The following is a 14,226-nucleotide window of genomic DNA, read 5'->3' as shown; positions in this document are numbered from 1 at the left end:
GCCTACAATATCTCTCATTATCCAAGGTTCCCGAAAATTGCCGTATTTATCCTTCTTCCTCACAGGAACATGCCGGTCCTGAATTCCTTTCAACTGACACTTGAAAGCCTCCCACATGTCAGATGTTGATTTGCCCTCAAACATCCGCCCCCAATCTATGTTCTTCAGTTCCCGCCTAATATTGTTATAATTAGCCCTCCCCCAATTTAGCACATTCATCCTATGACCACTCTTATCCTTGTCCACCAGTACTTTAAAACTTACTGAATTGTGGTCACTGTTACCAAAATGATCCCCTACTGAAACATCTACCACCTGGCCGGGCTCATTCCCCAATACCAGGTCCAGTGCCGCCTCTTCCCTAGTTGGACTGTCTACATATTGTTTTCGAAGCCCTCCTGGATGCTCCTTACAAACTCCGCCCCGTCTAAGCCCCTGGCACTAAGTGAGTCCCAGTCAATATTGGGGAAGTTGAAGTCTCCCGTCACCACAACCCTGTTGTTTTTACTCTTTTCCAAAATCTGTCTACCTATCTGCTCCTCTATCTCCCGCTGGCTGTTGGGAGGCCTGTAGTAAACCCCCAACATTGTGACTGCACCCTTCTTATTCCTGATCTCTACCCAGATAGCCTCACTGCCCTCTGAGGTGTCCTCCCGCAGTACAGCTGTGATATTCTCCCTAACCAGTAGCGCAACTCCGCCTCCCCTTTTACATCCCCCTCTATCCCGCCTGAAACATCTAAATCCTGGAACGTTTAGCTGCCAATCCTGCCATTCCCTCAACCAGGTCTCTGTAATGACAACAACATCATAGTTCCAAGTACTCATCCAAGCTCTAAGTTCATCTGCCTTCCCCGTAATACTTCTTGCATTAAAACATATGCACTTCAGGCCACCAGACCCGCTGTGTTCAGCAACCTCTCCCTGTCTGCTCTGCCTCAGAGCCCCACTGTCCCTATTCCCTAGTTCTCCCTCAATGCTCTCACCTTCTGACCTATTGCTCCCATGCCCACCTCCCTGCCATACTAGTTTAAACCCTCCCTGTGTCCCCCCCTCCATCCTCCCCCCCCTCCTGCCTCCCGCCTCCTTCTCTTTACCTTTCTTTATAGCGGTGTTTGGCTACTCCCTCTTGCACTGCCCTCCCACCTCCGGACCTCCCTTCCCTTTCTTCTATCATGTCTTGGTTACTTTCCCCTTGCTCTTCGCTACTTGTTCATTTATTTGTTGTTTGTTGGCCATAAACAGGTCCCTGAACAGTTGGGTGAATGTTTTGAGGAAGCCATCTTCTGACCCTCGGATGGCAAACTTGATTTTCTCCATTTGGAGAAATTCCGATTGGTCGGACAGCCAGTCGGCAGCTTTAGATGATGTTGCTGACCGCCAGCCGGGCAGGATTCTGTGGCGAGCGATCAGGGAGGAAAAGGCAAGGGCATCTGCCCTCCTCCCCATGAAGAGATCTGGCTGGTCTGATACCCCGAAGACCACCCTCATCCCCACCACTTTGGACATCGCCTTGAAGAAGGCTGTCCAGTACCCAGAAAGTCTGGGGCGTGGTGAATGTATTGCTGTAACAATTCACCATGTGCATAACTGTATTACGCTGTTGCCCGTGTGGGCTCCACCTATGGACCATTAAAGGTATTACCTATGATGTAGCATGTTGGGACCTGTGTGGGCTCCACCCCTGGCTTCACCCCTGGAGGGGAGGTATAAAGAGCAGTCGCCCTGTAGCCGGCTCCCACTAACAGATCAGTCGCAGGCAGCCACAGTTTACTTCCACTCCTGGTTTCGTGTGAATTGATGGTCGCATCATGGGGCAAGACCAGAACATGTGGACGTGGGTGGCCAGATATCCTTGGCACCGTTCACATCTGTCCTCCACCTCCGGGAAGAACCTACTCATTCGGGTTCTTGTTAAGTGGGCTCTATGTTCACTTTTATTGTGTTAGATTGATGCTTGCACACATGGTGTTGACCCTATGTAGTGCTTCGCTGCAGAGTCCCCACCCTATTTCGTGCCCCACGCCTTCCTCTCATTTCCTCCTCGTTGCATCCAGTACAGTATCGGCCCTCTCTATCAGTCCCTACAGTTTCCGAAGCTGAAGCAAATGGACAAAACCAAAAAAGAAAACAAACCAAGAGATGCAAATGACATCCACCCGGTTTTGTTTTGCTTGTTGTGTATATTTTTCAAAAGAGAAAAGAAGGGGGGGAGTAAGCCTGGCATGCGTAATGAAATGTTTTCTTTTTTGCTTTTTTGTACATATACTTCCTCTGTTTTTATTTCCCCTCCCTTAGTTTTTTTAGTTTTAGTGTTTTTTATTTCTTTTGGGTTTATCTGTGTGTACATCTGTAAGTATACCATGTATAAAACCCAATAAAAACATTCATTTTTAAAAAGCACACCACGGTCCGCTCCCCTTACGCCCCCCCCCCCCCCCCCACCCTATCAGTGACAGGCACCCCTCTCATTTACTTTGGCAGTGGTTACAAATACAGCAGGGAAGCCCGGCAACGCAGCCACCATGCAACCCTCTGCTTCTCCCGTCCAAGGTGACACTTTGCCAGAGAAATGGCAAAATTCAGCCCAATATTTCTTCAGGAGAACCACACTTGTGAAATTAACAAGGGAAGGACAAGTGCAGCTAACAGCGAGTTAATCACAACACCGTCACGGGATCAGCTTCAAAAATTAAATCCACCTTAATCCAGCAGTTACATTTATCAGGAAACTATTAATAAAGTGTCAGTGGAGAACTCAGACACCTCACAGGCATCTCGAAGCAATTCAATCCAAACCATCACACTATAAATATGAATCATCATTGAACCAGAATGTATTTTACAGTGGCTATTCTGTTGGGATAGGCTCCACTCAAAATTTGCTGGGGTCAGTGTCTTGGCCAATAGCATATTTAGGGCTGTGGCCAGGGCTTTAACCTAATGCGGCGTGGGGGGCGGGGGGTGCGGTGGTGCAAGGCGGTGGGTCACGGCAATGGAGATGAAAATTAGCAGCTTTCTGAAATGGTCTAGCAGGCCACTCAGTTCAAACACAATTAGGACTGGTTAACAAATGATGAATTTGCCAGTGAGGCTCACATGCATGTGAGTACGAACGATTGCTAATGTCAAGTGAGAGGAGTTTGTTACTGTCCAGTGGGAGGAGATTGTTAATGTGCAGTGGGAGGAGATTGGTAATGTGCAGTGGGAGGAGATTGTTAATGTGCAGTGGGAGGAGATTGGTAATGTGCAGTGGGAGGAGATTGGTAATGTCCAATGGGGGACTTTAACTTTCCAAATATTGACTGAAAACGCTATAGTTCGAGTACATTAGATGGGTCCATTTTTGTCCAATGTGTGCAGGAGGGTTTCCTGACCCAGTATGTAGCTAGGCCAACGAGAGGCGAGGCCATATTGGATTTGGTACTGGGTAATGAAACAGGACAGGTGTTGGATTTGGAGGTACTTTGGTGATAGTGACCACAATTCGATTACATTTACTTTAGTGATGGAAAGGGATAGGTATATACCACAGGGCAAGAGTTATATCTGGGGGAAAGGCAATTATGATGCGATGAGGCAAGACTTAGGATACATCGGATGGAGAGGAAAACTGCAGGGGATGGGCACATAGACAGAGTGGATAGTCAGAGGCTTTTCCCCGGGGTAGAGGGGTCAATTACTAGGGGGCATAGGTTTAAGGTGAGAGGGGCAAGGTTTAGAGTAGATGTACGAGGCAAGTTTTTTTACACAGAGGGTAGTGGGTGCCTGAACTCGCTACCGGAGGAGGTGGTGGAAGCAGGGACGATAGTGACATTTAAGGGGCATCTTGACAAATACATGAATAGGATGGGAATAGAGGGATACGGACCCAGGAAGTGTAGAAGATTGTAGTTTAGTCGGGCAGCATGGTCGGCACGGGCTTGGAGGGCCGAAGGGCCTGTTCCTGTGCTGTACATTTCTTTGTTCTTTGAAATGTGGAGCTTGTTCAAGGAACAGCTACTGCGTGTCCTTGATAAGTATGTACCTGTCAGGCAGGGAGGAAGTGGTTGAGTGTGGGAACCGTGGTTTACTAAAGCAGTTGAAACACTTGTCAAAAGGAAAAAGGAGACTTATATAAAGATGAGATATGAAGGTTCAGTTAGGGCGCTCGAGAGTTACAAGTTAGCTAGGAAGGACGTAAAGAGAGAGCTAAGAAGAGCCAGGAGGGGACATGAGAAGTCTTTGGCAGGTAGGATCAAGGATAACCCTAAAGCTTTCTATAGATATGTCAGGAATAAAAGAATGACTAGGGTAAGAGTAGGGCCAGTCAAAGACAGTAGTCGGAAGTTGTGCTTGGAGTCCGAGGAGATAGGAGAGGTGCTAAATGAATATTTTTCATCAGTATTCATACAGGAAAAGGACAATGTTGTCGAGGAGAATACTGAGATTCAGGCTACTAGACTACAAGGGCTTGAGGTTCATAAGGAGGAGGTGTTAGCAATTCTGGAAAGTGTGAAAATAGATAAGTCATCTGGGCCGGATGGGGTTTATCCTAGGATTCTCTGGGAAGCTAGGGAGGAGATTGCTGAGCTTTTGGCCTTGATCTTAAAGTCATCTTTGTCTACAGGAATAGTGCCAGGAGACTGGAGGATAGCAAATGTTGTCCCCTTGTTCAAGAAGGGGAGTAAAGATAACCCCGGTAACTATAGACCAGTGAGCCTTACTTCTGTTGTGGGAAAAATCTTGGAAAGATTTAGAAGAGATAGGATGTATAATCATCTGGAAAGGAATAATTTGATTAGAGATAGTCAACACGGTTTTGTGAAGGGTAGGTCGTGCCTCACAAACCTTATAGAGTTCTTTGAGAAGGTGACCAAACAGGTGGATGAGGGTAAAGCAGTTGATGTGGTGTATATGGATTTCAGTAAAGCGTTTGATAAGGTTCCCCATGGTAGGCTACTGCAGAAAATACGGAGGCATGGGATTCAGGGTGATTTAGCAGTTTGGATCAGAAATTGGCTAGCTGGAAGAAGACAAAGGGTGGTGGTTGATAGGAAATGTTCAGACTGGAGTCCAGTTACTAGTGGTGTATCACAAGTATCTGTTTTGGGGCCACCGCTGTTTGTGATTTTTATAAATGACCTGGAGAAGGGCGTAGAAGGATGGGTGAGTAAATTTGCAGATGACACTAAAGTCGGTGGAGTTGTGGACAGTGCAGAAGAATGTTACAAGTTACAGAGGGACATAGATAAACTGCAGCGCTGGGCTGAGAGGTGGCAAATGGAGTTTAATGCAGAAAAGTGTGAGGTGATTCATTTTGGAAGGAATAACAGGAAGACTGAGTACTGGGTTAATGGTAAGATTCTTGGCAGTGTGGATGAGCAGAGAGATCTCGGTGTCCATGTACATAGATCCCTGAAAGTTGCCACCCAGGCTGAGAGGGTTGTTAAGAAGGCGTACGGTGTGTTAGCTGTAATTGGTAGAGGGATTGAGTTTAGGAGCCATGAGGTCATGTTGCAGCTATACAACACTCTGGTGCGGCCGCATTTGGAGTATTGCGTGCAATTCTAGTCGCCACATTATAGGAAGGATGTGGAAGCATTGGAAAGGGTGTAGAGGAGATTTACCAGAATGTTGCCTGGTATGGAGGGAAGATCTTATGAGGAAAGGCTGAGGGACTTGAGGCTGTTTTCGTTGGAGAGAAGAAGGTTAAGAGGTGACTTAATTGAGGCATACAAGATGATCAGAGGATTGGATAGAGTGGACAGTGAGAGCCTTTTTCCTCGGATGGTGATGTCTAGCACGAGGGGACATACCTTTAAATTGAGGGGAGGTAGATATAAGACAGATGTCAGAGGTAGGTTCTTTACTCAGAGAGGATTGTAAGGGCGTGGAATGCCCTGCCTGCAACAGTAGTGGACTCGCCAACACTAAGGACATTCAAATGGTCATTGGATAGACATACGGATAATAAGGGAATAGTGTAGATGGGCTTTAGAGTGGTTTCACAGGTCGGCGCAACATAGAGGGCCGAAGGGCCTGTACTGCACTGTAATGTTCTATGTTCTATGTTCTAATGGGAGGAGTTTGATACTGTCGAGTGGGAGGAGATTGTTACTGTCCAGAGGGAGGAGTTTGTTACTGTCGAGTAGAAGGAGATTGTTACTGTCCAATGGGAAGAGATTGTTAATGTCCAGTGGGAGGAGTTTGTGACTGTCCAGTCGAAGGAGATTGTTAATGTCCAGTGGGAGGAGATTGTTACTGTCCGGCGGGAGGAGTTTTTACTGTCCAGTGGGAGGAGTTTGTGACTGTCAAGTGGTAGTAGAATGTTACTGTCCAGTGGGAGGAGATTGTGACTGTCCAGTGGTATGAGATTGTTGCTGTCCAGTGGGAGGAGTTTGTTAATGTCCAGTGGGAGGAGATTGTGACTGTCCAGTGGGAGGAGTTTGTGACTGTCAAGTGGGAGGAGATTGTGACTGTCCAGTGGGAGGAGATTGTGACTGTCCAGTGGATTGAGATTGTTGCTGTCCAGTGGGAGGAGTTTGTTAATGTCCAGTGGGAGGAGTTTGTTAATGTCCAGTGGGAGGAGATTGTTACTGTTCAGTAGAAGGAGATTGTGACTGTCAAGTGGGAGGAGAATGTTACTGTCCAGTGGGAGGAGATTGTGACTGTCCAGTGGGAGGAGATTGTGACTGTCCAGTGGTATGAGATTGTTGCTGTCCAGTGGGAGGAGTTTGTTAATGTCCAGTGGGAGGAGTTTGTTAATGTCCAGTGAGTGGAGATTGTTACTGTTCAGTAGAAGGAGATTGTTACTCTCCAGTGGGAGGAGATTGTGACTGTCCAGTGGGAGGAGTTTGTTAATGCCCAGTGGGAGGAGATTGTTACTGTCCAGTGGGAGGAGTTTGTTAGTGTCCAGTGGGAGGAGTGTGTGACTGTCAAGTGGGAGGAGAATGTTACTGTCCTCAGTGGGAGGAGATTGTGACTGTCCAGTGGGAGGAGTTTGTGACTGTCAAGTGGGAGGAGTTTGTTACTATTCAGTGGGAGGAAATTGTTACTGTCCAGTGGGAGGAGATTATTACTGTTCAGTGGGAGGAAGTTGTTAATGTCCAGTGGCAGATTATGACTGTCCAGTGGGCGGAGATTGTTCCTGTTCAGTGGGAGGAGATTGTTACTGTCCAGTGGGGGGAGATTGTTACTGTCCAGTGGGAGAAGTTTGTTACTGTCCAGTGGGAGGAAACTGTTACTGTCCAGTGGGAGGAGTTTGTTACTGTCCAGTGGGAGGAGATTGTTACTGTCCAGTGGGAGGAGATTGTTAATGTCCAGTGGGAGGAGATTGTGACTGTCAAATGGGAGTTGAATGTTACTGTCCAGTGGGAGTAGAATGTTACTGTCCAGTGGGAGTAGAATGTTACTGTCCAGTGGGAGGAGATTGTGACTGTCCAGTGGGAGGAGATTCTTACTGTCCAATGGGAGGAGTTTGTTACTGTTCAGTGGGAGGAGATTGTTACTGTCCAGTGGAAGGAGTTTGTTACTATTCAGTGGCAGGAAATTGTTACTGTCCAGTGGGGGGAAATTGTTATTGTTCAATGGCAGATTGTTACTGTCCAGTGGGAGGAGATTGTTACTGTCCAGTGGCAGAGATTGTTACTGTCCAGTGGGAGGAGTTTGTTACTATTCAGCGGGAGGAAATTGTTACTGTCCAGTGGGGGGAAATTGTTAATGTCCAGTGGGAGGAGTTTGTTACTATTCAGTGGGAGGAAATTGTTACTATCCAGTGGGAGGAATTTGTTACTATTCAGTGGGAGGAAATTATTACTGTCCAGTAGGGTGAAATTGTTATTGTTCAATGGCAGATTGTTACTGTCCAGTGGGAGGAGATAGTTACTGTTCAGTGGGAGGAAATTGTTACTGTCCAGAGGCAGAGATTGTTACTGTCCAGTGGCAGATTGTGACTGTCCAGTGGCAGATTGTGACTGTCCAGGGGAGGAAATTGTTACTGTCCAGTGGGAGGACGTTGTTACTATCCCGTGGGAGGAGATTGTTACTGTCCATGGGCGGAAATTGTTAATGTCCAGTGGCGGATTATGACTGTCCAGTGGGCGGAGATTATTAATGTCCAGTGGGTGAAGAGTGTTATTGTCCAGTGGGAGGAAACTGTTACTGTCCAGTGGGAGGAGTTTGCTACTGTCCAGTGGGAGGAGATTGTTACTGTCCAGGGGGAGGAAATTGTTACTGTCCAGTGGGAGGAGATTGTGACTGTCCAGTGGGAGGAAATTGTTATTGTCCAGTGGGAGGAGATTGTTACTGTCAAGTGGGAGGAGATTGTTAATGTCCAGTGGGAGGAGATTGTTAATGTCCAGTGGGAGGAGATTGTTATTGTCCAGTGGGAGGAGTTTGTTACTGTCCAGTGGGAGGAGTTTGTTACTGTCCAGTGGGAGGAGATTGTTACTGTCCAGTGGGAGGAAATTGTTACTATCCAGTGGGAGGAGATTGTGACTGTCCAGTGGGAGGAAATTGTTACTGTCCAGTGGGAGGAGATTGTTACTGTCAAGTGGGAGGAGATTGTTAATGTCCAGTGGGAGGAGTTTGTTACTGTCCAGTGGGAGGAGATTGTTACTGTCCAGTGGGAGGAAATTGTTACTGTCCAGTGGGAGGAGATTGTGACTGTCCAGTGGGAGGAAATTGTTACTGTCCAGTGGGAGGAGATTGTTACTGTCAAGTGGGAGGAGATTGTTAATGTCCAGTGGGAGGAGATTGTTAATGTCCAGTGGGAGGAGATTGTTACTGTCCAGTGGGAGGAGATTGGTACTGTTCAGTGGGCGGAGATTGTAACTGTCCCGTAGGAGGAGATTGTAATGTCCAGCAGAGAGGGTGTTACTGTCCAGTGGAAGGAGACAGTTTCTTTCCAGTGGTAGGTGATTGTTATTGTTCAGTAAGGGTAGAGTCTTAACATCCAGTAGGAGAACAAGGGTGACCGCCGTCCAGTGGGAGGAGATTGCTAATGTACAGCAGAAGGAGATTGTTCATGTCCAGTGGGAGGAGATTGTTAATGTCCAGCAGTAGGAGATTGTTCATGTCCAGTGGGAGGAGATTGTTAATGTACATCAGTAGGAGATTGTTCAGCCTATTTTGAAAAAAAGAGTTGTTCCCCACTGTGACCTTTTGGCTATTTCTGGAGAAAACAGTGAGAAAAATAAAGGTTTCTCCCTCAGCTGTTAAAGCAAAACTGAAAGCTCTTTGCGTCTCTGAAGCATTTCAGTGGGAACAAATCCAATCACCACATGTTACCGGTAAGAGCACCACCTTTCAAGCCAATTCATTGGCCTCCAGCCAAATCAATCAAATTGAGTCATCACAGAGCTCTCCTGCTGCTAAAATGGTCTGCTTGAATTAAAGGCACTGGTCGTGGCTTCCTTCTGCATGAAGAAAATGGCAGGCTGGCTTAAAGACGCATGTCCATAAATCACCCATGGATCAAAAATGCAATGGCAAAAACAATACAAAGGTAAAATAAGGGAATAAGCAGAGGATAAATAGGAACAAACAGGAAGGACCCTGAGAGCAGTGATTCTCACTGTTCAGTCCAGTCCAGCCTTTAATTGTGCAGAAAGGTATTGAGGTTGTGTGGCTGCAGTTGGAATGTGTTAATGTAAAGAATTGCATTGTCATGTTGAGCCTGTCCTGTGATATGTTTACTTGCCTGCTCTTCCTTAATCTTTCCTCGAGAACATATGTTATACACCCACCTGTGTTCGATTGAATAACCTCTGTTCCAACAGTCTGTCCCAACAGATCATATTGATTCAATCGCGATCCATCCTCAGCAACAACCACCGATCTTGTTTTCCCATGAGTCCAGATATATAGCACCTCGGACTTCGTATAGGCATCTGTTAAAATAATTCACCAAGTTCATGATTATGTGTATAACCTGACAGGTAACTGTGTTTCCCTGGATGATGGAGGTAAAATAGGGACTGCAGCTGCCTCCTCCCACTGCTAACAAAATTATATCTCATAGTCCTGACTTTTGCAGACTGCACAGCATGCAACATCCAACCCACTCTTCCAAGTTAGAAAAATAGGAACAAACAGTAGGACCTTTATTCCAGGATTTCCCATTCAACCAATGGTGGGAATTTAGTGGTATTTTTGTATCAGGGGGGATTTGTGGGAAGGATCAAGTGGGGAGTGACCCTGTTATGCTAACCAGTTTCCGGGCAGCAAATACATTAAACCCTAGATTGAACTATAAATGAATGGATGGACCATTTGACAGCCCGGACTTACAACTGCCGAATTTCAGTGGGCATGCGTGTGTATCCATGGGGAAGTCCTCCAGGTGCATTGGACACTCTGCATTTATTGTCAGCCTGCAGACATAGCAAAGGAAAAAACAGTTACCAATTTGAAAAGTCATGGCAAGTCATGGCCATATTCAAGTACTTTTTAGGTAATTCTTATCCACTCCATCTGAGCATATACACGTCAGGTGAATATCCCCTCAACCTCCCTTCTTTTTTTGAATGAAAACAAATTTTATTGCAGATATAAAGAGACTCTGAGCAAGACTCGAATGACTCAAAGCAAGGACCAACTTAAAAGTCTAACTTATAAAGACTTATGATAGAAATTCATATTCTATTTTTTACTTTGCCCCTCCCGACCCAAGAATTTCCTTAATGTACACAATGTTGAAGGTTCACCCACTTTCTGTGAGACCAACTCAAAGCAGTGCCATAGCCCTCCAGGATTTACTTTAATTCCCCTTAGTATTTCAGCCAAGACACTGAGGTCATTCAATTATTTTTTAGGTTATGGAACTCTAACAACTGTGAATGCCATGGATTTTTGTTCGGGTCCCCATCAGATCTTGACCTGTTTTCCTTTTGTTTCATAAATTTAGAGTACCCAATTATTTTTTTCAATTAAGGGGAAATTTAGTGTGACTAATCCATTACCCTGCACATCTTTTTGGGTTGTGGGGATGAGACCCACGCAGACACGGGGAGAATGTGCAAACAGTGGCCCGGATCCTTGGTGCCACGAGGCAGCAGTGCTAACCACTGTGTCACCATGCAACCCTAAACCATTGGGTGCCGGGTTAACCAATCACAACCAGGACTGTTGGTGGAATTGGCCTCAGTGCCCCTAGGTATAAAGGGGGTGAGTTTAGAATTAGCTGCGGGCTTCTGTGTGAGGTGATTCATTTTGGAAGGAATAACAGGAAGACAGAGTTAATGGTAAGATTCTTGGCAGTGTGGATGAGCAGAGAGATCTCGGTGTCCATGTACATAGATCCCTGAAAGTTGCCACCCAGGTTGAGAGGGTTGTTTAGAAGGCGTATGGTGTGTTCGCTTTTATTGGCAGAGGGATTGAGTTTCGGAGCCATGAGGTCATGTTGCAGCTGTACAAAACTCTGGTGAGGCCGCATTTGGAGTATTGCGTGCAATTCTGGTCGCCGCATTATAGGAAGGATGTGGAAGCATTGGAAAGGGTACAACATTTACCAGAATGTTGCCTGGTATGGAGGGAAGATCTTATGAGGGAAGGCTGAGGGACTTGAGGCTGTTTTCGTTAGAGAGAAGAAGGTTAAGAGGTGACTTAATTGAGGCATACAAGATGATCAGAGGATTAGATAGGGTGGACAGTGAGAGCCTTTTTCCTCGGATGGTGATGTCTAGCACGAGGGGACATAGCTTTAAATTGAGGGGAGATAGATATAGGACAGATGTCAGAGGTAGGTTCTTTACTCAGAGAGTAGTAAGAGCGTGGGACGCCCTGCCTGCAACAGTAATGGACTCGCCAACACTAAGGACATTTAAATGGTCATTGGATAGACATTTGGATGATAAGGGAATAGTGTAGATGGGCTTTAGAGTGGTTTCACAGGTTGGCGCAACATCGAGGGCCGAAGGGCCTGTACTGCGCTGTAATGTTCTATGTTCTATCTATGTTCTATGTTCTACTCCCTGAAGCTTCCCAAACTAACTCTGCTCACTACTTTCTGACACAAATCTCAATGAGGACCGCTGTAGATTTCTTCTACAGTTGCAAATTAGAGCTGTTTTTCTTTCACCGAGTTTTCCAAACTGAGGTGCAACCCCATCTCCAGTCCACGTGTGAATGGTGAAGCAAGTATTTTCTCTGCTTGAAATGCAGATCCATGAGGCTACCACCTCCTGTTGGCTCTCTCAGCCTAGTGAGATGCATTCTCGCCAAAGCAAAGCTACAACTACCAATATCTGTTTCCAAAATGAACTACCTGCTTCTGTCAATAGAAACGTACATGGATACAAGAAACAAAAGAACCATCTACCCAAGGCTCCATCCTGAATCACTATCCCTACAGCAAAGTGACACACACAACCTGTTCTAGGGAGAAATGCAGACTTAACTACCATTCAATTTCAAAGTTTTACATGATTCTGGGAAGCCAACTCAGCCCCGCTGAGTTGCGGGGATAGGCAGGGGAGTGGGCTTAGGTACGGTGGTCTTCCGGAGGTTCGGTGCAGACTCAATGGGCAGAATGCCCTCCGTCTGCACTGTAGGGATTCTATGGTATTTAATTCCCTTTATTTGCCTCTTATTCATTTGTTCTCAAGCTTAGCAGAGCCATCAAAACTCTATGGTCATAGAGACTACAGCTTCTGAAATGAGCCTTTCCTGTGGCATTTATTTCATGGGCCAATCCATTTATACTGCGGTTGCTGCTTGTACTTTTGTGTCCTTTAGGACCACTACTGCTGATCTTTCCCGATTAGACATTTGGATGATAAGGGAATAGTGTAAATGGGCTTTAGAGTGGTTTCACAGGTCGGCGCTGTAATGTTCTATGTTCTATGATAGAGGTCTACAAGATTATGAGGGCATTGGATAGAGTGGATGGGCAGGCACTCTTTCCCAGGGTGGAGGGGTCAGTCACCAGGGGGCATAGGTTTAAGGTTGATGGGAGTAGGTTTTTTTTACACAGAGGGTGGTGAATGCCTGGAACGAGTTGTCGGGTGGTTATGGAAGCAGATACATTAACGGCGTTCAAAAGGCATATTCACCCACATAGCATCGGTATAGAGGGATACGGCACAAGGTATTGCCGAGGGTTTTGGAAAAGGTTGGTATCATGAAAGGTACAGGCTTGGAGGGCGAAAGGGCCTGTTCCTGTGCTGTATTGTTCTTTGTCCTTTGTTCTAAGATTCAGCTAAATCCAAAGTTGTGCAGGTTAGGTGGATGGGCCATGCTAAATTGCCCCTTAGTGTCCAAAGGTTAGGTTCGGTTATGGGGTGGGGGCCTAGGTAGGGTGCTCTTTCAGAGGACTGGTGCAGATTGGATGGGCAGAATGGCCTTCTTCTGCACTGTAGGGATTTTAAGATTTAAACATTCCAGTAACTTTTCCTGCAGGTCCAGCAATTGCTGCATCCCTGCATTCATTAGACACCTCTGGAATATACATATATATATATATATCTCACCCAGTTACACCCTTTGGTGATAGCTCTGTCATGAGCATCCACGTCACTACTATCCTGCCCTTGATTTTCCATATTCTATTCCTCCATCCCCAAATAAACCATGAGTATATACAAGGTACCTTGTTACTCCTCTCAATGGCTCAACATGTGCGCTTTTATAAGTAATTGTGATTAATCATGAGAAGTGAAATTTGACAGTTTGATTAGTGTATTTGGTAAGTGCTGTCTTACCAAATTGCGTTACAATTACATTCAGGGTAAAAGGATAACTAGGGAAAGAGTAGGGCCCATCAAGGACCACAGTGGTAAGTCGTGTGTGGAGCTGGAGGACATTGGTAGAGTACTAAATTAATGCTTTGTGTCTGTGTACACTCATGAGAGGGGCAGTGTGGGTATCAAAATCAGGGAGAAGGACTGTAATAAAATTTAAAAGATTAACATACGCAGAGAGGAAGTTCTGAGTGATCTGGCAGGCTTAAAATAAACAAACCTCCAGGGCCAGGTGAAATGTATGCCAGGCTATTCAGTGAGGCAAGGGAGGAAATAGCAGGGGCGCTGACAATAATTTTTCATTCCATTCTGGCCACAGGAGAGATGCCAGACGACTGGAGGATGACCAATGTGGTACCATTATTAAAAAAGGGAGGAAGGGATAAATCAGAAGCTACAGGCCAATCAGTCTAACTATTGGAAGCAGGAGAAACAGAATTAATCTGCCTTTGGAGAAGCAGGGAATAATGAGGAACAGTCAGCATAATTTAGGGGAGGTCATGTCT

At 45.9% G+C, this 14,226-nt stretch overlaps 1 protein-coding gene across 1 annotated transcript in view; it reads right to left on the bottom strand.

The window, feature by feature from the left end:
• Positions 1-14,226, bottom strand: part of LOC140420864 (gamma-aminobutyric acid receptor subunit alpha-3-like) — a 632,301-nt gene that overhangs the window by 104,682 nt on the left and 513,393 nt on the right. Inside the window, exons 6-7 of the mRNA XM_072504959.1 lie at positions 10,272-10,354; positions 9,728-9,871 (exon numbers count right to left, since the gene is read on the bottom strand). Coding sequence (XP_072361060.1) covers positions 9,728-9,871; positions 10,272-10,354 — 227 coding nt within the window. The remainder of the gene's footprint in view (positions 1-9,727; positions 9,872-10,271; positions 10,355-14,226) is intronic.

The sequence above is a fragment of the Scyliorhinus torazame genome, chromosome 5 (assembly GCF_047496885.1).
Source record: "Scyliorhinus torazame isolate Kashiwa2021f chromosome 5, sScyTor2.1, whole genome shotgun sequence".
Lineage (NCBI taxonomy): Eukaryota > Metazoa > Chordata > Chondrichthyes > Carcharhiniformes > Scyliorhinidae > Scyliorhinus > Scyliorhinus torazame.
This window is presented reverse-complemented; position numbering and strand designations above follow the sequence as displayed.